This window comes from Lethenteron reissneri, chromosome 32, assembly GCF_015708825.2.
Source record: "Lethenteron reissneri isolate LAM-NWPU_2019-01 chromosome 32, ASM1570882v1, whole genome shotgun sequence".
NCBI lineage: Eukaryota > Metazoa > Chordata > Hyperoartia > Petromyzontiformes > Petromyzontidae > Lethenteron > Lethenteron reissneri.
In genome coordinates, this window is record NC_083810.1 from 6,089,828 (window position 1) to 6,112,803 (window position 22,976).

At 55.5% G+C, this 22,976-nt stretch overlaps 1 protein-coding gene across 2 annotated transcripts; it reads right to left on the reverse strand.

Annotated features, from left to right (window-relative positions):
• Positions 1-237: 237 nt before the first annotated feature.
• Positions 238-21,927, reverse strand: UCHL3 (ubiquitin C-terminal hydrolase L3). Of its 2 annotated transcripts, XM_061563836.1 has the most exons (9): positions 21,796-21,927; positions 16,853-16,981; positions 15,832-15,988; positions 15,343-15,428; positions 13,835-13,882; positions 3,020-3,095; positions 1,205-1,263; positions 635-730; positions 238-599 (listed from the first exon to the last, which is right to left on the reverse strand). In XM_061563836.1, the coding sequence occupies exons 1-8, from the start codon at positions 21,844-21,846 to the stop codon at positions 644-646; spliced, it is 693 nt and encodes a 230-aa protein (XP_061419820.1). In that variant the 5' UTR covers positions 21,847-21,927; the 3' UTR covers positions 238-599; positions 635-643. The 2 variants fall into 2 exon arrangements, with proteins under 2 accessions (XP_061419820.1, XP_061419821.1); XM_061563837.1 differs by lacking the exon at positions 21,796-21,927 and adding an exon at positions 19,282-19,425 and having other exon boundaries at positions 238-730.
• Between the last annotated feature and the right edge of the window lie 1,049 nt (positions 21,928-22,976).

The window sequence follows — 22,976 nt, forward strand, 5'->3', positions numbered from 1 at the left end:
CGCATCTGGTGTAGCTTGCGATTAGACTGGGGGGGGACCGGGGGGTGGGTTACACAATCGTCCGATGCGCCATCACCTGCCGCCTCTCCGGCCCGAAATGGAAAAACTTGGGTCAAGCCAGGACGCTCATCTTCGAGGACCCCCAGAAGCGTGGTGTCCGATCCTCGATTTGACCCGAAAACACGCATCCCCCCGCCCCCCCCCCCGGTCACTGCAGCAGCGGACGCAGCCATCGGAAACGTTTTCAATGCATTTTATTCACACCGCGTAAACAACGCAGTGGCGCAGAGAGACGCACCCACTTCCATGGCCACCCCCCCCCATGCCTCCTCCCCCACCCACAGTTACTCCGTCCTTAGTGGGGGCACCCCTCTGCCCAACAACAACGAAATCGCTCCTGTCAAAGGCTGGGGGGGCCTCAAATCCATTCCCTATCGCGAGGTAGGTCTGGGGGCACAGGGGGCACAGGGGCCACAGGGGGCACAGGCCCCCCCCCCTCTCCCCGTGCTACGTGCTACGGGCGACCGTCCCGCCGATGCGACCGACAATGGCCCCTCGTCGCGCAAGCGTCGTCAAGCAACGACCGCGGGGGAGCGCTAGGGTCACGCCGGCCGGCCACGCCACCCCGCCACCCGGGCCGGGCTCACGGGGCGGCCGACAGCGCAATGACGGTGAAGCGAACCTCGTCCGGGTCCCTGGCCATGAAACGGCGGCAAACGCTGGCCGCGTCCTGTGGGGAGAGGGGAGCAGGTGAAACAGGCCTCGCGTTTGAACGGACCTACGCCCGGTCCACGTCCTAGCACATGCGCGCGCACACACATGGACACGTGTGTGTGTGTGTGTGTGCACAGACAAAAAACAAAGCTACACACACAATGTCACTGGTATTGACAAAAAACACATCGCAATGCCGAGAAATGACCTGCAAATTACTAACTGGGATTACGCATCGCGACATCGCCGACCTACTGTAAAAGAAAACAGGCAGGACCCTCCTGAAAGAGTGAGGCTTTCCTTGGAAAGCAAACGGAATAGCAACACACAATCATAACAGGCATCCAACATTAAAAGCACTACAGGCTGTCGGGTAGAGCGGGTGCCAAACGTGGATTTTTTTTCTGGAGCGAGCGTGGTGAAGTGGTGAGCGTGGTATGTGTGCTGTATGTGGTGAGCGAGTTGGAGGTGAGAGGAGGAACTGGCTCACCTCCAAGAAGGTCTGGCTGCTGGTTTTGCCGTGGTTTATAGGGAAGGGTTTCCTGCCATCTGCACGGAGCGAGAGTTGGAAGATTAAAAACACAGGCGCCAAACATCAAAACCAGCGCACAGGGAACGTGTGCATACCAGCACGTGCACGCGCGTGTGTGCATCCTCTCATGTACAGTACGCACAAAGATCCCTTCTGTAGCCTCCAACAGGCTGTTGGGACAAGTGCTGTTAGCGAGCACCTATGAAGGTCGGCACATGAGGTGGGTGGCCAAAACCAGGCCCGGCCGCCTTTGTCTCCCCAATGCTGATGCTTTACACACCGCGTAATGGTCCGCATTTAAGGCTGAGTCGACCTAGGGGAGCTCCAGCACCGGTTCAGATATTTGCCACCATTATTGGTCATGAGCTGGAATCAATTTCTGGGTTGCCAGGTTCGTAACGCGGAGTGCAAACCGCACGTGGGCATACGCACGTGGACACGTACAGGGATGTGAATACCAGCCTTTCCGTGCATGCGAGCGCACACCGACACCTAGACCGCACACAGGTAAGTGTGCGTACACGCACGCGTACACACGCACACCGTACCAGGACACGCATCCCGGCAAGAGTGGACATCGACGCAGAACGCGTGGCCCTGCGCAAACACAAAGATCCCCTGCACAGCCTTTAATAGGCTTGTTGCGCGCACAAATGTGTGGAAACAAACGCAGGCGCACGTCAACTGTAACACACGAACATCACATGTGACACACGTGCGTTCACACGCACGCAAGGATACCGGCACCCCCCACCGCACCAGCATGTGGTTCTGTGCAGGAGCGGGTCAACTGCCACGCAGCACGGCAGCGGCCCGAACAGACACGCGGGCGCTCATCCGTCATGCGTCGTCGCTCACAACCGGGAGACAGCGTCGGGGCTTTCACACCGGAGCCCTCGCGGGGGTCAGAGGGGCGGCCCGGGGATGGTGATAGGACAGGTGCCGGCCCGTACCGTGACGGGGCCTCCGCATTATTAAATTGGACACGGAGATGTGCGCGCACGCACACACGCATCTGCCCGCGTGTATGTGCATACCCGCGCGTGGGGGTTCCACAAGATTCGCTCCGTTAAAAAGGTGCGCGCGGAATAAACCGGAGTCGCTCGCCGCTCCCACATGTAAACATGCACGATCCACTGCTGGATGAGAGCCTCCCTACAGCCACCATGCAAGCCGCGATGACTATTTGGACCTTACTTCACCAGGTTGGCCGGTGTGGGCTGACCAAGGGAATGCAGAACAAGAGATTCTGCTGCACCACCCCTACTGCTCGCAACGCCTACTGCCCCCTGTTCTGTGCTTGGTGGTTGCCCATCCAAGCATCGTCCAGGCTCAAAACCTGCTTAGCATCCGAGGAGTGATGGGATTGGGTGTGTTATAGGGGATGTGGTCATAGGCCACTGCTCTTACAGCAGAGGAACAATGACAACGTTCACGTGAAGGGCGTTAGATCACGTAGACGAACCTCTCACGGGGTCCGGTTCTCTAATAGGAACTGGTTCACCATCATCCCCACTTATTAGACTGCACCTCCCACGCGGCACACCGAGTAGCCGACGTTGGTTCATTAGTTCTCGTCAAGTGGGATGATTAGCGGCCAAGCAAAGGCAAGCGTCACACGCAGCACCGCACGTGACATCGCCGCCGCCCTCGCGTGTGACAGCGCCTGGCGACGCAGGGCGACGAAGGGCGACGCAGGGCGACGGGGGAAGGGCGACGCAGGGCGACGGGGGAAGGGTGAGGTAGGGCGACGGGGGAAGGGCGAGGCTTTACCGAGCTCGTAGACAGAGTCGTCCACGTTCACCAGCGCGATGAAGTGCAGGTCCACCTTCTCGTCCACACTTGGCGCCTGTGCACACACACACACAGAGTGTCACACGCTGAAAACACACACACACAGTGTCGCGTATAGACAGCACGACACACGGTGACACACTCGGCAGCCACACACCTGCAGTGACACACGTACACACAGTGGCATATGCAGGTCCGTCCACAGTACTGCACACACACAGCATCACATATACACAATCATCAACATCATCATGTGCCCCTACAGTCGGCGCGCTCGCTTTTGTCTGCTGATGTTTTACACACCGCACCAAAGACAAATCCCCCAGATAGCCTCAGAATTTTTTTTTAGGGCAAGTGGTGTTAGCAAGCACCTGTGAAGGCCAGCACCGCACACAAAGGGGTGGGGTGGTCAGCACCACGCCCGGCCGCCTGTCTCCCGAGTAGCGGTGTTTACACACCGCACCAAGTCCTCATTTTAGGCCGAGTCTACCTACAGGAGGCCCAGAAACGGTTCATAAAATCGTCAGTGGGGTTGGTGGGCTTGAGCGGGAAACGAACTCGGACTCGTAGCGCAGCGCGCTAGCCACTGCACCGCCACCGCTCCTCCCAGCCAGCATACGCGCACGCCAACACGCACCAACGATTACACGCAGACGTGTCCTCACTGGCCTCTTCCCTCCCCCTCGCCCACGGATCTCTCTCATCTGTTTACCCAACGTGCCGATGTCATCACCCCATGACTTCACTCCCCAGGAGCGTGAAGTGGTCGCTATCGTCTGATAACCGCTCTCCTGCCATTATCCAGATAACTGTGCTCCGGCCATTACCCTGATAAAACTGCGAAAGTCCGAATATCTGCTAAATATATTTTTTGTGCACGAAGCACACTTCACGTGTATTCCACATGACCCAAATACATTTCGCACGCACTGCGAGTCGAATAGCTTCCACATGTGTCGCGCATAATTTCCAAATAGATTTGGCACGGCTGTGCGTAAATAGAGCGAGTGTGGCGTTGGGAGCCGGCTCTCCTGCCGCGAGCGGCCGAGGGGGATTGGGCTCGGACAGAGGGCGCCCGCAATGAGGACGGTGTCCCGCGCGGGCCGCACCAAACGAACAAAACCGCGCCAGCAGAGCACAGGCCGCGAAGGCCAGTGACGAACAGCACGATTGAAAGGAGAACAAATGCGAGTTTGAGAGTTTCTTGAATTGAGCAGGGTTATGGGAACTTGGCAACAGAGACACAATGGAAGCGAATCCAAGCGTGGAGCAGTGCGATGGAAGCGCAGGAGGAGAAGTGCTGTGACCTGCAGTGTGGGTGAGCGAGCGAGCGAATGGGTGGGCGAGTTGGTGCGTTCTTATGACGCGCAGTGTGGTGGTGGACAGAGCCGTCCCCATAGGGATGTGTGGAGCACCGGGTAAATCACACGACGGGAGACTTCTGGAAAATCCTGTGCACTGTGTGGTGGCCAGGAGCTGAAGAGCGCCACAGCAGATCAGAGAATACATCTGTGTGGAGATTTGAGCAGCAGGTGGTGGTGAAGCTACGACTTTGTCACCTCCTCGTGGGAGTAGAGGGGCTTTACTCTGGCTTCCTCCCGGAATAAAGCCGAACTCTCATCGTTCGCAGAGCGACGCATCACGACTCTCTTTAACAGATGTCTTAAAACACCGGGCTTTATTGCTGCTATTATTCTATTCTTGTTATTAACGTTCATGCGAGTGGAGGTGTCCATCAGTCGCACAACCCCAGGTGGGAGCAGCCTCCCCCAGCTGCAAGCGCTTAGCGACAGCGAGGCAACAGCTGTCGGGCTTAGATGCCAAAACTCCCCCCCCTCCGCCACTACCCTCCCACCAACCCCACAGAGCCTGCAGGAATGTGCGACTCCTGTTATTTTTGTTTGTTTTCGTTTAAACAGATTATAAAACGCCATCACGATGGCGGAAACATGGGGCCCAACCGAACCTAGCGTGCAGCACAGCGGGCTTCCAGCCGCTGCGCTTCTCCCGTTCGCAGCGCCAGGTCAGTGGTGCGAGACCAAGCACTGTCGACCTCCCAACGAAGTGGTTACTCGCTTTATCCACTCCCAGGAGGACGGATGGGCCGAGTGAAACTTCTCTGACAACTCGGGATTTTCACCCGCAACCTTCCCATTGCGAGCCGCGCGCTCTACCGCCGAGCCACTGGACAGGATATTACAGAAATGTAAGTTATCAATGGGGATGGGATATAGCATCTGGGAGGAGTATGCAGTAAGCAAAAGCCAGACCAGTTTACACAGCAATGTGCGTTTTAGTCTCGGTCTGTAACCAAACAGACAGCGGCTTAACCTGGCAGCCTGCTGCTCAGCGTCGACCGCGCGGTGCAGACAAGCTCGACCGTCACCACATCGCGTGCGGGACACACGTCCCGTCCCGCCAGATCGCACAATCTCAGCGGGCTTCAGCCTGGACAGTGCTTGGATGGGCGGCCACCGTGCACGCCAAGTTGTCGTAGGCGGCTGCTATGTGGTGGGCGCTCGAGGGAGGGGCAGACAGAGCCGTTTTCGTACAGCGATTCGATGCTCCCGCGTCTCTGTTCCCCGCCGTCACCGACTCGTACTGCCCACCGTGGTGAAGTATGGTCAAATAACCCCCGATGACCCGCACGGCGTGGGGGAACCATCCGCGCACACGTGGATTATTTCTGATCACCAACTGCAGGAACTCGTGCCTTGCTTATCTCTCTGCTAGCGTTGGTGACGTCTCTGCTCCGCTCACGCAGTCCTTCAAATGCGGCATCACGAGTTCGATTCCTGGCCAACTCCAACTTCTACCAGCGGTGAACTATGTCCCAGCTGGTTTTCGGCACCACCATCCACACTCCACCGCCCCCCCCCCTACCAACCCGCACTAACCAGCTGGGTGAAGTACGGTCAAATGAAGCCCGTGACTGTCACGGCGTGGGGAGGGCTTTCCTCCGGCAACGTGTGTCAAACAACGATGAATTATGAACGAGGTACAGTCTGGAGCGTGTGCATTCCTCCAATCGTCCGCTTTGCTTTCGCGAGAGCCACGTCCATGAACGAGGCGTCGTAGAGCGGCTCCACAACTGGCCAGGTAACGACCCTCGAAGCGCACACACAGAACCGGGAACAACACCACCAGCAAAGAGAACGACACGCGGCCCTCGAGCTCCGATGGACTTGTCAGAATGTCCGCTGCGGGTGTTGGGGGCGGCGGGGCAGGGCCGAGAAGCAAATCTGTTCTGCAGTCTGGCCGGGCGGTCGTTACGCGACCCCCCGCGACCCAGCCCCGGGGTTTGACGAGCGCCAGACCGGTTCTCGCTTTTGTTTCCCCAAAAAAAGAAAAAAATGTTTTAAAATAGCCTCGGCGGACGGAGAACGGCGGCCCGTACCGACCGGGCGGCACGCCCTGCACGACATCGTCTCGTACTGCATGACATCTTCGTGCGTCACGCCAGGCCATGGGGGGGGGGCGCTTTGCTTGTGGGGGTCTAACTGGGCCGCTGGACTGATCACCTGACCGCCAGTGAATGCCTCGGACGTTAAGAGACCATGAGCAGCTGTGATCTATAACCTGACACACGAACGGATGAGGACCCCCGACCCATCCCCTCTCACGGAGCCATCGCCATCTCTCGCAGTCCTGCGATGCGACAATCCGTCTAGCCCCTGCACCCGAGCAGATTGCATCGCTCCGTCTCCGCACTCGGCGGCGGACGTCTTCTCGAGCCCGTTGCCGTCTTTGTCTGCGATTCCATTGTCAAGTCTCGACCGCTGGCTATCGTCCCCTTTTAGCGACGTGTCCTGCCCAAGCAGCCAAGCTCAATTACTTTCCTCACAGTCAACATGACGTCCTTTACCTGTGAATGCTCTCTCTCACCCACGTTCCCCTCTTTGTCTCTCGGTGTCATTCAGAGCCATGCGCAGTCCTCTCCGTGCTTCTTGCGCATTTTTCACCTTTTGTCTAATTTTCTTTGTCAACGTCCATGCGTCGGATCCGTACGTCAAGGGAGGTGCTGCTGTGCACCTGCTGTAGGCACATTGCCATGTCGCTTTTCACTACGCTCAAACGTGCGTCTCCAAAACACCCACGCGGAGCGTGACGCAAGGCTCCTGCCCGAGGCTTGGCAGTGTCAACACGCGACTCCGTCTCCCGATACCTTTGACCCTCACCCCCTCCCCAACCTCCGACTCATTCAACCCACGCAGTCAACGTTGGCGTGCAATCCCAACAGTGCGACCGTCAAAAGCCCAGAACGCACGTCACCCGCCGCCGAACCTTTTCTTCAGTTGGTGGACTGTGTGCGTTACACGGTCTGGTGATGTCATGTGACACGCAAGGCGTCGTGGGAGCACCGATCCGATGGTCACAATGTCACCTTTACCACTCATGTTCGTTTCCAGTTTGCACACCTCTGGATTCTCTTCCCATTCGTGCAGACGGAGGAGTGTTCAGCTTCCATTGGCTTGAGTTCTGGTTGATCTCTTTCATGACTTCTCACATCAGAGACGAGGAGCCCATTCCTCGATTTAGAAATGCGGCTACAGATCTTGCAAGTGTAGTCGTCGTTGGGCGGGGAAGGGGTTTACAGCACCAGACTTACGACTCCGTAAATATGCAACGTTAGCACGTAGGGTTGGTACCGTTAGACAAACGTTGGCCCAAAATTGCATTTTACTGGACACGTGTCGCGCTCTCCAGCAGAGACCTCTCGCGCGCCACTCCTCAACGCCGGACACAGCGGCGTTGAGGCACGGGTCTCTCCGCCTGGGCCCGTCGAGTGGGACCGGTGGCCAAGTTTGAAAGTGCATCATTCTGCTTCACACGGGAACATTGTCCCCTTCTGTGAAACCACCGCTGACCGTACAAGTGTGTGAAACACGGCGCCGTCATCGATAGCCTGGCATTCGCAGAAACGGTCCGATTGGTGGCGACGTCACCGGCGCGTTAGGAAGCTCTGCCGCTGGCTCTCTCTCTCGGTGTAGAGCGAAGCAACGAGAGCCGGACTCACGGAGGAGAGGCAGCAGACGCGGACGTGTGGCTCTCAGCCATAGGAAACGCAACCTCACGCGGGCGACACGCCGTGGCATTTACACTGACCACGGTATAACCAAAGACTGTACCAAAGGGGGGGGACAACAACTGACACGTGGGGGGCTTAGTGTGAAGGCCCCCCTCGCTCAACCGCATTCCCAACATTCCTGCTGTCAACGATAACCCCCCCCCCCAACGCGACCCCGCCAACCTAACTGCTACGCGCTTCTGTGCGTTTTCCCACAGAGCAACAACATTGGCGGAGAAACGGCAAAAGCAACAGCAAGCGGCGGTGCGGGCCAAGGCGTGCGAATACCGCATTGCCCAGGGGAGCGCACGGGAGCTCGTGCCCAGAGCTGCGAGTCTCTCGCGTTCCTGGTCATGTGGTGGAGGGGGGGGGGGGCCTTGCCTGGCAATACTAAAGCCATGCACTTTTCTCTTATCTTGAGCCTCGTTCATAATAAAAACTTAAAATTATAGCGTTGTTGTCGTCAAGTTGGCCGAGTGGATCAGAGGACAGTGCTGAACTGGCACCGCTGAGAACCTGGGTTCAAATCCTGGCTGCTGTTGCCTGTGGTTAAACCGGATTCTCAGTCCCAACCAGTGACTGCACAAAAGCCCCCACGATGTTAATTTGTGTTTTGGTGAATGACTGAATTCCAGCCGAGGATTTTGTGGACCACCAGTCCACCCTGAAGCGATCTCAGAAGCAGCTCTGCGTTACCAGTTTCCACAACACGGAGGGGGTTGCACTGCTCTGCGAGAGTTCCAAATTGATTCTTCGTCTGGTGACACGACGCCGATGGCACAAAAGTGATCTCAAATTTGTGGATAAATCAAATTTTTTTATTAAAACCCATAGAGAGGCCCTTTGGCCTGACACGCCTGGGGGCACGGAGGTTCCCGTAAACCGCGGAGCTCCCACGCCCACGCACGCAGCCCGCACCAGGCCTCCCATTCACTCGCGGCTATTGTTAGCCTAAGCAGGTGGGGAATGTGCGCGTGCGGCTTTGCGTGAGCGCGCAGTCAGGGTGCTGGGCTTGCGTCAAGAATGCGCAGAGTTCCCCTCCTTATCGCGGCCCGCGGAGCCGTGCGGGAGTCGTCGGCCACCGCACCACTCTCCCTGTTTCGGTCCTCGCCGGGACCTGCGCTACTGCCCACTGGTCCCCGCATCCGTTCAGTCCCGCACGCTGCCTCGGCGACAGAGCGTGTCACCGACCAACCTCGGCACCCGTAACGTGACCGCAGACCCGATTTGTCTTCTCCTTCATAGGCATGCTGTTTCAAAAGCAATGGAGGTTTACAACCGAACATGTTGAGTTCAGACAGCCATTCGGTGGAGTCTACGACCACCAGATGGTAGATTCACTGGGGCTCCAACAGGGCCACTCACGTTTCAGTCATTGTCGTTTCGTTCGGTCGGATATTTTTATGACATTCCTTGCGTTGTTTCACAACGCAGTACCCACTTTGTGAGTCAAGCGGTTGTCATCTGAAGAGTCTTGCCCCCATCATAGGGATGTGGAATTTGCACCACTGGCTCAGCGGGGCTGTAACAGGAGATGAGCACCAATGAATCAAAACTCATTTGAGCAGGAAACCACTTTGGCTTTTAAAAACGTTAAAAAGGAGACCGCCAGTGGGTGGCCATAATCATGGTCATCATCGCCTCCAGCATTTCTGTAATATTCCTGCACCGTGGGCGGAAGCTCACGCGCTTGCCCCGCCGCCGCACCAACGCTCACCCACGCTGTCCTCCCAACGCCCAGGTCGCCGGGCGAACATGCCGCAGCGCATACCGGCCACATACCAGCCAGCACACTCTCGCCGCAGAAAACTGCTCAAGGGCACCCGGTGGCTCGTGCAGAAGAGCAAAACAACACAAAATGGCAAAACACTGCTGAGAAATGGTCCCGGAGACACAACGCGGCAAACTAAAAACACAAACACGGCTCCGAGACGGGGGTTTGGCTCCGGATGTGGATGTCCGTCAGGTCCCATGGGCCGTGGGAATCGTGCAACCCTCTGGGTGCTAATGAGTCCCCAGGGGCACCAGCGCTGGCTGCAGGAGAGAGAGAGAGAAGCTCCTGCCCGGCGCCAGCAGCACCAAATGCCAGGCGCCCACTGTGACACCACCCCGCCCAGCCCCCTGCCCAGCCACGGGCAAAGGGCCATGTGGCCAGGGTTTCCATGTTTTATTGTTTTAAAATGCGGCTCGTTAAAGTGTGGAGCTGTTCCAGTTGCACGGGCGTCCTCTAAACCCACCTCCAATTTGTGCCCGACGGTGAACGTCAACCTCTCCACGCCAGTGCGGCGCAGTCAACACCGCCCCCCGCCCACTACCCCCTGGCCACCCCCATCACGCTCGCAGCTTGCCTTTGTCGCGATACAATCGCCGGCCATGAGGTTGTTTGATGTTGATCTTTCTCTCGAGTTTCAGCCGCGTTTGGCAACGTCTGTTTGCTCGCACGGGCGCCGCTACTGGTTTTGTGTGGCTTGGCTCTAGATCTCTGGTACTAAACGCGAGCGCACAGAGAGACCTGGGCCACAGCATCGCGTTCCTGCTACTGCCGCCGGGAAGGTGAGGTGAGGATTGCTGTAGGTGACAGGCGAGGGGGGGAACAAGCAGGGACCAGGGAGAGAGCCATACGGGGTTAGGGGTCAAGACAGTATTGTGGATTTACACGTCGAAATGTGACTGCATATCAAGAAGCTGTACAAAAAAAGTGGCCATGTTTGTTTTGTAGCGACAAAGAGGAAGTCACGCATAAGCAGAGTAAAAAAGAATACAAAGGCTTTGAGCCAGGATTTGAACAGGGGCAAGGTGTTGACATCACGGACGGCTGGGATAAGAGAGTTTCAGAACATGCGGGCAGCAGTGGAGAATGAGCGACCTCCCACCAAGCAAAGGTCAACCGGGAGGCTTCAATAGAAAGCTTTGGTTGCTGGAGCGTAGAGAGCGCCCCGAGGGCTTTAGAGTGTGATTAGAGGAGAGAGACGTAGCCAGCGGGGAGCCCCTGGAGGATCTTGAAGACGGTGAGCGCAATCTCGTCACCGATGCGGGACCGGATTGGGAATGCGTGGCGGGGATCAGAGTATTGGGGTGGCGTGGCCTCATTTTACGTGGTTGCGGATTCGGAGACGCGAGTGGGAGCAGGGGTTCGCAGGGGGCGAGGCGACGTTCACGAACGAGGACAAACCCGGTGGGGGGGGGGGGGGTGACTGGAGGTCGGGGAGGAGCCGCTACAATCACCCACGTGCAGCCGTGGCAGCTTCAACGACTCGCCCATCAGGCGCCCCCGCGCTCCCCTTCAAATCAGAAATTCAGAGCCTGCCAAGAGAACGGAATCCCGTCTCTTCAATTTTCCAAGAGCGGCGAGCATTCTCCGACCCCCCCCCCCCCCCACCCCACCAACGTACACAGCGCAGCCATTTATTCACTGGCGGCCGGGTCGGGGGAGGGGGCCCGCCCCCCGGCTGTCGCACATATTTCCGTGGCGAGGGTGCGGCGTGCGTGGGGAGGGACAGTGTTCCACCCCGGGGACACCCCGAGTGACGGGGGAGAAACAGCTCCTCGGGACTCGGCTCACAGCACCGCAAGTGGCCAGACGCATAAACAGTCTCCCCCCTTCTCGGTTGGCTCGCCGCCCCCCCCCACCACTGGCCCTGACCCCTGACCCAACGTCATTTGAGACTGAACCATGACACTAAACCCAACTCGAGTCCTAAACTAAGCTCTTATCCTAACTCTAACCTCATCTGTGATGTAACCCTTTCTCTAAACCGTACCCTGCCACCGGCCCTCGTCCTATCTGCAACGACAGCCCCTAAACTTCTCGGTGATCTTAAACCCAACTCTCAAGCAAACCGTAAAGTTTCCTCCGAGCCAGCACCCAAAATTGTAGCCCTAAACCTATCACAGAGGAAAAAATTCTCTGTGCTAAAGCCTTAGAATTAAAATTAGCCCAAAATCCTCACACCAAACACTCCAAGATGTACTCTTAGGTTTTTTCGGTAAAGTCACGTAGGTAAAAAATATAATTAAAATTAATAAAAGTAATAATACTTGATACAGTAAATCTAGCTGTGACGGTTCCGCCTGATGACGGAGACTTGTGTTGCCTCCGAAACGTCGTGATTTATTATTTTATTTCTATTATTACTTTAATTAATTTTATTTTTTACCTACGTGACTTTACCGAAAAAAACCTAAGCGTATGAATCCTTGCAGTCACGAAAGCTTCAAATCTAGAACTCCAAGATGTACCCCGACTGAAGCGATAACCCGAGTCAAGGGCTCCAATACCCTTGCCCGCGACGACACCCAAGCATTAAAACCAACCCTGGTGTCATCTCTGGCGTGAGCTCGTACCACAGCCCTCTCTATAGCCCAGCGTCCCAACTGCACCGTCAGCCCTCACAGCGCACGCCACACGGGCAGGGCAGCGAAGCTCGGGCGAGCAGGTCACCCCCGCCGTTGTGGGGGTCAATGTCACTTGTTTGGCTCACAGCGCCACCGTGCGGCGGTGCGAGGCCAGGGGTTGCTCCGGTAGTGCAGGCACGCGACCTGCTGGCGCCAGCCTGCAACTGCAAGCGCTGCGTGCACCGAGCGGCGCTTCAGTGTAGGCCTCGGCAAGGCAAGGTAAAAACAACGAGCCTACCTTTACCCTACCTTTTATCTTACCGCAATACAATCACTCTACCCTTACCTTGTACACTTTAGCAAGGTCAGGTAAAAGGTCAAAAACAACGAGCCTACCTTCACCCTACCTTTTACCCTTTCCCCATACAAATTACCCGATTACAGGGTAATTACTGGGGTACTACGACACATGAACAAGGTTTGTATCAGGTAAACGCTACTAGGTAGAGCGCTTTATTCATATAGAATACTCTCGATGATTCCAATTTTAAATGGAGGCCAGGGACTGCGCCACGGAGCTTTTAGCGAGTGGCAAACAAGGTATTTACCGGATAATATACTTCGCGCTACCTTTACCCTACCCTTTGCCTTACCCCTTGGCATGTCGACACCCTTACTCTTTACCTTTACCCTTTTACCCGGTAAAAAGAGTAAATTACCTTGCCGAGGCCTACTTCAGTGACAATGATTGCCCACCGCCGCACTGTGTTCACTCCTCGCTCTCGGAGAGAGAGAGAACGATTCGGAGGCGCGAGGAGGAACCAGACGAGCCGGAAAGGCAGCCATACGATGAGCCAGCACAAAATTCCCTCCCCCCCAATAAAGCTCTGCAGTCCTCTACATATTAAGGTGTTATTCGCCGAGTGTTGACGTGGGAGGAAACCATATCCAGTTTCCCTCTCGCTGTGGCTACTACTGGTCAAGTGCCACCTGCTCCAGTTGAGAGGCAACCCGCAACATAATGAGTGAGAAACCAAGCCCTGCTTATAGCAACGATGACTTACATCGCTAAAATGTGCAATACGCACGTCCGAAATGGTGGGGAAATTCCCCCCAGCGCCTCCACCCCCACCACCCCCCTTGGAGGTTGCAGACGTCATGAGCAAACAACGGACAAATCTTGCCATGAACAGGACAAGAGTGGCAAGGCTCACGCCGTTCACGAGACAAAAGTGTAAGTGAACACCCCAGGTCTCCCTTTCACGAGAGATGCAGGTCAATCCAGACGGGCGAGTGAGCTGCGCCCAGGTGCAGCAGGCGTGGGTGCAGCGGGCGTGGGTGGAGTGCACGTGGGTGGAGTGCACGTGGGTGGAGCACGCGTCAACACTCACCTCCGTCTGTCCCTCGTGGGCACTCGACTCGTGACTCGCGCGGATGCTCTACGCACAGAGGGGGGCGATGTTAGCGACTCGCGCACATGGGCACATGCGGGCATGTGCATGCACACACTCGTGCAGACACACACATCCATACACACGCACGCACACATGTACACTCACGTATCCACAAACACACTCGTGCACTCGCGCGCACACACATGCTCGTGCCAGGACGGCCTGCGCAATGCTCTCAAGTGAGGCTGCGCGGAGCTTTAGAGTTATTGACGCACTCAGCTGTTGGCCTCCAATTAACGGGTGGGTGGAGGGAAGGAATTCGTTGCAAATTTTTGGCAAAACACAAATTCGCGTGAGCAGGAAATTGCGGCAATTCGGCAATATTTTTGCCAAGCGTAAACACAAACTGTCTTTCCGCCTACACAACCGGAGGGGGCTCTTTCGTTTGAAATGGCAGCATCAACATCTGGCCGTCTTCGCAATGCACAAACGAGAGCGACGCACGACTCCATCTGAACTTCGAATGCGTGCGAGAGGCGGCGGGGTCCGCCACGAGCGGTCACGCACAGCCCCCCCCCTCCACCCCCCCCCACCCCCACGTAACCCACTGGGACCGGAAGCTCGAGCGAGTCCTCAACTGCTGCGACCAGGTGGCGAATCAGATGGACAAGGATCTCTTCCACGTTCATTTGCACAAGGTTAAAAGCATGCAGACGTGCGGCAGGGTGGTGGCGCAGTGGTGGCGTAGTGGTAACGCTCGTATGTTCTCCCCCTGGTAAGCACGAGGTTTTTTTCTTCCATAGCTGAAACACCACACAATGAAACGAGTAGTGGCCAAACATCTCAATTCTGAAAGAGATACCCGCATATTGCACGGTTGGGTCCATAATAAAAGATTTTGGGTAGATCGCGTAAGTATAAATGTGTCGTAACCCTCCACCACCCAACACAGCCAATTAGTAAGGGATTTGTCACGTAAACAAAACGCCAATTAGTTACTAATTCAGCCTACCGGTGTGTTGGAGAGTAAATCCACAACATTTACAATTTGAGTACAACGTTCTGCTGGTAATTACATCCAGCATCATCGGTGGCGAAAGCCTACGTGTTATCACCCCTTACTCCGAAAACTTCGCAGGACCCTCTTAAATAACTAAGTCTTGAGACTCCGGGAAGGTTTCCTGGGTGAACGCTCGCAATTAAACATAAAGAGTCCAGACTTTGTAGTGCGGCTAATAGGTCACAGATCGTTGGGGGTATATTGGACCCGTAGGAAGATGAATCTATGAGGGGGTCTTGGCAAGGGTGCTAGACATGACAATGCCAGTCGGGTCTGTCCGGGTTGTCGACCCGCAAATAATTTCCACAACCGGCACATCACATCTAGAATACCTCTCACCATGGCTACTGTGGGCAACTGGTCATGTACCACCTACTCCAGCCCGGCAGCGACCCGAAAAACACTGCGTCAGAAACAAAGGCCTGGCACGAGCAGGCGAGCCCACCTGGTCTTGCTCGAGTCTCTCTGCTCGCTCGCTCGGACTCATGGCGGCCGTGTCGCTCAGGAACTTCTTCAGAGACGAGCCTTCCACTGCAACGACACAGCGCAGACATTGGACTCCACTGAACGCCTCTGTTAAACGGAGGGCATTAACACCACGACTGGTAGCGATGCACAGGTGCAATAACGCCTGTGTTAGGCAGCAGATTTACACACAGGGGCACGGATGTAATACGGAGGCCGTCTTGCACGGCACTCGCCCCACCGAACCATCTCAGTTGTTTTGTTGGGCCAGTGAATGTAATACTCGGACATATGCTTAGATCGTTTCAATCACCATCATTATCCATGCTCTATCCACTGCTGGGCAAAAGCCCCCATTAGTCACGCAGTGCACCAAACCCCCTGCGGCGCCGCCCCCCTCTACGTCACGGCCAGGGTGTTAAAGCGACCCCACGGGATTTGAGGCCATGGCGAGCCCCGCGCCGCTCACCGAAGCCCAGGCGGTGCTGGTTGTTGGCGATGGCGTGGATGAGGCCGATGGTTCCGCACGCGTTGCCGATCGTCTGCCGCATGAAGTAGGCCGAGGCCGGGGCGTCGTGGCCGGCCGCCCGAAGCCTCTCTTCCTCCTCGCGCCGGTGAGCCTCGTACTGCAAACACGGAGGGATGGGGAGGGGGGTGGGACCAAGGCTTGTACTAGGGGTAGTATGGGGGGTGAGCCCTGCGCCATCACCAAACATCTCTTTGCCCCCCCCCCCCAAAATTCCGTCTAGTTAGCCGTAAACCCCTGTGACGAGAGGCCGACTGAAATTCGGTTTCAAATTCGGCGCCGAAAGTTGTCAAATGGCCTCTTTCGGCATACTTTTAGTTTCAGCCGATAGTTAATTTTTAACTTTCGGCCTGGTTTCAGTTTCGGCTGAAACTGATATTGACTTTCAGTCGTCATTTGTCAACCGAAGATCTATTTTTAGAATATAATGCTAGTGCTACTACTATCACTCTGCCTATCGGCCGGTCAGTCGGCACTAGGCGATCCTATGCGATAGGCTGCAAACACACACACACACATCAGCAGCTTGGGAGCGAGGTTACAGCCGCAACCATGGTCTGCTAATGTATATACGACCGGTCAACAGACGGCAGCCTGCATCTCCATCCGTGGGTGGAGTCTCTTCGGCGGGACGACAACAAAGTGCCTCTGTTGTCTGTTCCCAGCCACCTGCCCGCCTTGGCTTATGTGTTGCGTTCGCTTCAGTCTACATGCGTGTTGATACCGAGATTCGAAGTCTGACAATTAGAGGCCGACTGAAATTCGGTTTCGGCACCAAAAGTTAGCAAATGGCCTCTTTCGGCATAGTTTCTGTTTTGGGTGAAACCAGAAATTCAGTTTCGGTTGGCCTCTACCTGTGACGGTGGCCCACGCTAAGGCTCTACCGGCTGCAATCCCCACCCCGAGAGGAGTTCGACGTGGGCCGTTGGCATGGGTGGTGGCAGGCGGTGAGGGGGGGGGGCACCTTGTCACTGATGGGGAACAGCAGCAGCACGGCGCACGTGGGGCTCGGCACCATGGCCAGCAGCTCGGCGTCCAGGCCCAGGACGTCCACGAACTGCCAGCTCGTCTTCATGCCCAGCTGCTGCACAAACTGTGGCGCACGGCAGAGGCGGCGGGCGTTTTCGCGCAGCACACGCACGATCGCGTCTCAATGAATAAAACAGCCGAGGACAACACAAAGCGTGCCGACGCCGCGAAACCCGTTCCACACCGAGGGCCCGCACGCGCCGAGTCGGCATAACGCATTGGCGCAGCAGCGGCGTCGCACTGTTGGCACAGGCCGGCCCAGATTAAGTTTGAGGGGGACCTGGGACTGTTATTGTTTTGGCGCCCCCCTCTTTAAATACTCAATGCCTTCTCTTGACTGTTTGACCACCGCCCATGCCCGACGATGCCAAACGTTTCATTGTTATTCCCTCGGTTGTTTCTGTACTGGTTTTTAATGCAACATAATTGCAGACCTAAAGCAAAGTTAAAATGAACTACCGGTAAACAATTTTTATTTCAGAACACGACTGGTAGCGATGCACAGGTGCTGCTACGGTGTTCAGCACCCAATTTCCTGAATTATCAGTGCTGGACAGTCACACCCCATTCTAGAGCAGTATATAAATTCATTTGGGGGGGACCCCTCAAAATTACAGGACCCCAGGCAGCTGCCCCCTAATGCCCATGTTGATCGGGCCCTGGTGCAAAGAATTCCACCTCCCTACACCCAACCATCTCCTTCTTTGCAGCAGGGACCAATGTGCAGTTGCACACTACTACTTACATAACCTCACAATAAAGACCACCCGTATAGTGTAGAAATAGCCTTTGCCACTTCTGGGGAAGGCGCTGTTAGTGAGCACCTACGAAGGACGGCACGGCACAAGAGAGGGTGGCCAGCACCACGCCCGGCTGCCTTTGTTTCCCCAGTGCTGGTGTTTACACACCAGATCAGGTGCTCATTTAAGGTCAAGTCGACATAGGGGAGGCCCAACACTTGTTCAGATATTGGTCACCAATGTTGGCCATGAATGGGAATCAAACATGGGTCACAGGGTTCGGAGCGCAATGCGTCAATCACTGCACTACCGTTCCCCCCTTTAAACACACACACCAACGCACATGCTCGTAATAAAGCAGGGGCTCTTGTTGCGTTAACAGGCAGCGAAGAATCACCATGTGTGGCCTACCCTCACTCATTCAAGCTCGCTGTGAACTGCCACCTAATCAGCACAAACAAATTGAGCGTGATCTACTCGGGCCCACCGGTGACCACCACACCACGATATCAAATTCACGAGACCAGTAGTGAGGACAGGGCCTGCAACTAAATCCTACCTTACATTATAGCCTCTTACTTGGGCAAGAAACAATCAATTCAGTGCTAATTGAATGAATGCCTCCCAAAGCCATCGCCGTCTCTCATTATTCTGCGATGTAACGATCCGCGTAAAACTTGCACACAAGCTGATTTCAGAGCTCCATCTCAGTGGCGCACATTCCCCTGGGCACGATGCATTCCTCGGCCGCCACACTCTGTCGTCAGTCTCGACCACGACCCTTCCAGCCAGAACACGTTCCTCCCAAGCACATTTCCTGCCACGACCACTCCATATGACGTGTCCAAATTGCATATGTTCTCTAATCCACGTTCCTCTTTCTCTATCCCAGTGTAATTCCAAGCAAGCTTAGACTTACATAGTCTAAATGCAGCTGTATCTCAAAAATATTGTTGAGTTTCTTTGTGGAGAATAAATTTGGTAATTTCCCCAACTCGTAAGAAAAATATTCCAACACGTTTGTCAATAACAATGTGGTCTTAAAAGGAAACGTATGACAAGAAAAGGTTTGGGCAACGGCCCTTCTTGATAGCCCATGAAGGGTCATTGTGCTTTGATCACAGGCCATTCCCGAAAACTTCACCACTTATAGATGTATTATTTTAAGGCCAAAGTAGTTTTATCAACAAATGCGCAGATTTGTTGTTGTTATTTGCACTTGTGCACCACTGTCGACGCAGCAGCAGCATCACCACCAGATCATTGGTCAGACTTTTAACAACGCGTGCTTCGTGCAGCAATGCTATCCTGTTCGTTCATCTGGCTTCACTACCGTGATATAAGGCTGCATAGTTTACCGCGCTGCTGTGTGCGCTGAAAAGTTGGCTTGGATAGAACGCGTCGCTAGAGGAGACGATGGCCAAGGGGTCAAGATTAACAATGGACTCGCAGCCGACGGAGGGAGCACGACCAAGAGAATGACCATAGTGGAGATGGAGCGTTGAGCTCAGTTCATGTGCAGGAGCCAGACGGATTATTGCACCGTGACACTGTGAGGGGTGGGAATGAGTTCCTTCAACAGTGGATAGATCATGGCTGCTGCTGATGGCAATGTGAAATTCACACGAAACAAATATAAGGGAGGTGAGGAGGAGGAGGCTGGGGGCGGTGGCTGGAGGAGGTGGCTGGAGCCCGCTGGGTTGCTATGCTCCACAGCTCCAGCCCGGACTGGAGGCGCCAGCACCAGTTCTCCCGCTCACCTGGTTCATCACCTGCAACACAAAAGAGGCGGTGATGGCGGTGCCCGTGCAAGGTGCAGCGCCAGACGCCACACTACACCAAGCCAATAGAGCTCGGCTCATCAGATGAATAAGTATTTGGTGATACTGCGTTGGCAGTCATGCACAAGCAAAATTAACAACTCAATCGATGACACTTCGGTCTTAAAATAAAAATCACAAGCGATATTATGCGCAATGAATCGTATTCACAGCACAGGGGCTACAGCAGAAGGGCTATGAACAACGGCCCCTTGCTTGAAACACCACATATTATGTTTGTAATTTCAAGACAGCATTTTTGACGAATGTCTTTATGGACCCACGGTCCACCGCTGGAAAACATCAACACATTTTCAGGGACCACTGCGCACCAACATCACCACATCTTTTGAAATCAAAACAATTCAAAGTGCTGTAAAATATCGAATAAAAAATGGCATTGAAACAACCAACTTATTTTGTACGACTCGCATGAATGAGACGCCTGGTGGCGTTCGATGTTTTGTGACTGTGATCGCAGAAGCATCTGCAAGTTGTGCTGCCCAACGTCCCCCCCCCCACGGCTGGGAGCCCCCACTGGTGTCTAGACACTGACGTGGCAACAACACACACGTGGTGACCACCACAGTGCCGGATTATCCTCGTAGAAAAAGTAGCTACACATGCTACGTGCCCCGCACTTTCAAGGGCCCCGCGCTAAATGCTTTCAAGCTATAAATTCTGGTTCAGTGATTCCGCACTTGCTCTATTACTATAGTACTATACTGCCTTCAACTTTTATGAACGACTGGGTGTTTAAGGTTAGCGATTTGTCGTATTATCTGGCTGTATAGCAAATGAAAAAGTACAATAATTTTACTTGGCAAGTAAAAAATTTGTGTTTTAATATTAACGTTTTATTTATATTTAGGGCCCCTTTATAACATTTGCTACAGGCCCCGCACGATCTTAATCCGGCACTGGTCCGCGAGCGATCCGGTCAGTCCAGCGCCGTTCACTCTCGCTTCAGTAATCCCAAGCCGAACACGCGTCGCAGGATTCAACACTCGGGCTAAATTCACCAATTTCGCAGCTCCAGTGCCAACAGCTCGAGGCCACGTTGAGGGTGACACCGAAGTGACAGCCACCGCCGATTGCAGCACTCAACATCTGTTTAAGGCCGTCCCTTCCCCACCAGAGGGTGTCGGGCAGAACACGACCATGCAATCGGAATTAGCAGATGAGGGCTGGAGTTGGGATCAGGGAGTTAGGGATAGAGACAGGGGGCAAGGGCTATATGGATATAGAGAGAGCGATAGAGTTGGAGATTCAGGTGAATTATTGTGTTAAAGAGATAGGGGTAAGATATAGCATCAGGGGATAAGGGTTTGTACGATTAGGTATGTGGACAGGGTTTAGAGCATGTTAGTGATCGGGTTAGGGGGATATCGTTCGGATTGGGATATTTAGGGTGTGTGAAGTTCGTGCACAGGGGTATTGGGCTAAGTACTGAAGACACTCATTTGGAGCTGGGTCAGGGGATGTGTATAAGGGGGCAAGGGATGTAGGGCGAGAGAGGCGGGCGGGTCGTGATGTGCCGATGATAACTCGTTGCTATTTAGAGCAGCGGGGAGTTTCCACCGCAGGCACCGCGCGTCGTCTTCCCAGCGTCTGAGAGCCGCCACGCTGACTGGGCAGGGCACCGCGAGTCGCAAGGCCCCTCGGGGTTCCTCCCCAAGCGCGTCGTGGCTACATGGCGCCCTCGCCATGCAGACGACGACGACGCCGCCCGCGTCAATCCCCGAGGTTGAGTACTCGTGAGGCCGCGATGGCCCCAGATCGCACGCACACCCCCAACGCGGCGGGGCCAGGGAAGGAGGCATCTTGTCTCTCTCGTCTGTGCCTCCTCACCGTGTCGACCGTGAGCTGCTGTGGCCGCAACGCCGCTCTCTCTCGTGGGCGAACAAGCGCGCGGATGTAAATCAATCTTGAACATGTCAAACACGACAAAGCGTAATGAATTAAATAACCGCCGGTGTTTTATAACCATCACTCTCATGGAGACGGGTCACTCGAAGAGTTCGCGGCGAGGGGGTCACGAGGTTCAGGTAGAGCCATCTCAAGACGCCGGGTTCGAGTCCAGCTCCAGGCACCTTGTGGGTCAGAGTTAAGGGTCGGGCACCCGAGGGGGGCGCGGTCCCGCCTCGGCATAGGATGGAGGCCCTCCTTGACCGTGGCCTCGGCCGCATTGGCCATCGTCAGGGTCCGCCTCTGGGCCGCGAACCTCGACCACGGGCACGTGAAGCGGAGACAAAGTGGGGTGGGGGCAGAGAGGGAGGGAGGGAGGGTGGGAAGGGTGGCGGGAGCGGTGTCCTCACGTCGGGGTTCGCCTCCAGGGGCAGCCACCGAGGCGCCGCGTCCTCGGCCATGGGGGTCCCCACGAGCAGACAGAAGCAGCAGAGCGGAGAGACGAGGCCGCCACCAACACCTCGAGCCAGCGCCTCCTGCTCGCGCACTCACGGCCTCCACCACTACTTATAGCCGCGGTCCCCGCCCACTCGAGCCGCTCCAGCCAATAGCAGCGCCGCCTTCGCCTGCCGGGCCGCTCCAGCCAATAGCAGCGCGGCCCCAGCAGAATTTTGGCCCCGCCCCTAACCCCAACTGCACCCGCCCTCTCGCCAGGTGGCTCCGCCTACCGTGAGGCTCCACCAATAGGATGCCGTTCTCAAGCTTGCGGGCGACCTCCCCCCCCCGCCCACTGGAGCGTCTCCGCCAATGGGGAGCCGCCTATGCGTGTGGGGGCTAGGAGAGTCTGACGTCATCGTAGCGAGACCTGGGCCCTCCCCGTGCTCGCGAAACGTGGCCCTGGTGGCCTTAATATAGGCGACGTTTCGGGCAATGCCCCTTCTCAAGTCCATTTGTAATAACAATAATATAGAGGGACCCAACACAGTGGATGATAAGAGTTGGAGACTTGCACTTGGTTACACCGTGGGGCTCGGTGAGAATGACAACACATCTTTTCTGATGAACGCTTTCGTAAATTGGCATATCAAGGTAGCTGTTGAGTACCAAACACCACCAAATGTCATTCATCTAAAATTATTCCTAAACTCATTTACATTAAAAGTCACATTGTGAAATGTGTTGGGAGATTGCATTGTGGGATGATGTGTATCTCCTCTGGCTGACATTCAGTGAGTAGGCAAATGGTGAGTCCTGGCCGATGTTTGCACAGCAGAGGGCGCTGTTTGACCACGCAGCCTGGGCACTTGACAGCTGCTGTTGTGGTGGAGGGAGCAGACACGGAGGAGGAGGCAGCGTGAAGAGAGAAGTGAGAGAGAGAGGGGAGAGGAGAGGGCGGGGCTATTGTTGAGCCATCATCAGGCGCGTGCAGCGTGTAACGAGTTGGTCAGCATGGAGAGGTGTGCCCCGCACTGTTCGAGTTGTCCTGGTTATATGAACGTTGAACTTCTTTCGCACCGTACGTGGGCAACCGTGCTAATCGGAGGAGCGTTGAGCCTGGAGCGTGCTTGGATGACCATCATGGGCACACAAA

What these genes read in the sequence shown, in the direction of transcription:
- UCHL3 (XM_061563836.1), bottom strand. Translation starts at nt 21,846, where the DNA reads ATGGCCGAGGACGCGGCGCCTCGGTGGCTGCCCCTGGAGGCGAACCCC. An exon ending in CCAGCACCGCCTGGGCTTCG is followed by an intron (nt 15,429 to 15,831) that starts GTGAGCGGCGCG and finishes GTGTCGTTGCAG; the next exon opens with TGGAAGGCTCGTCTCTGAAG. An exon ending in GCAGCCAGACCTTCTTGGAG is followed by an intron (nt 731 to 1,204) that starts GTGAGCCAGTTC and finishes CTCTCCCCACAG; the next exon opens with GACGCGGCCAGCGTTTGCCG.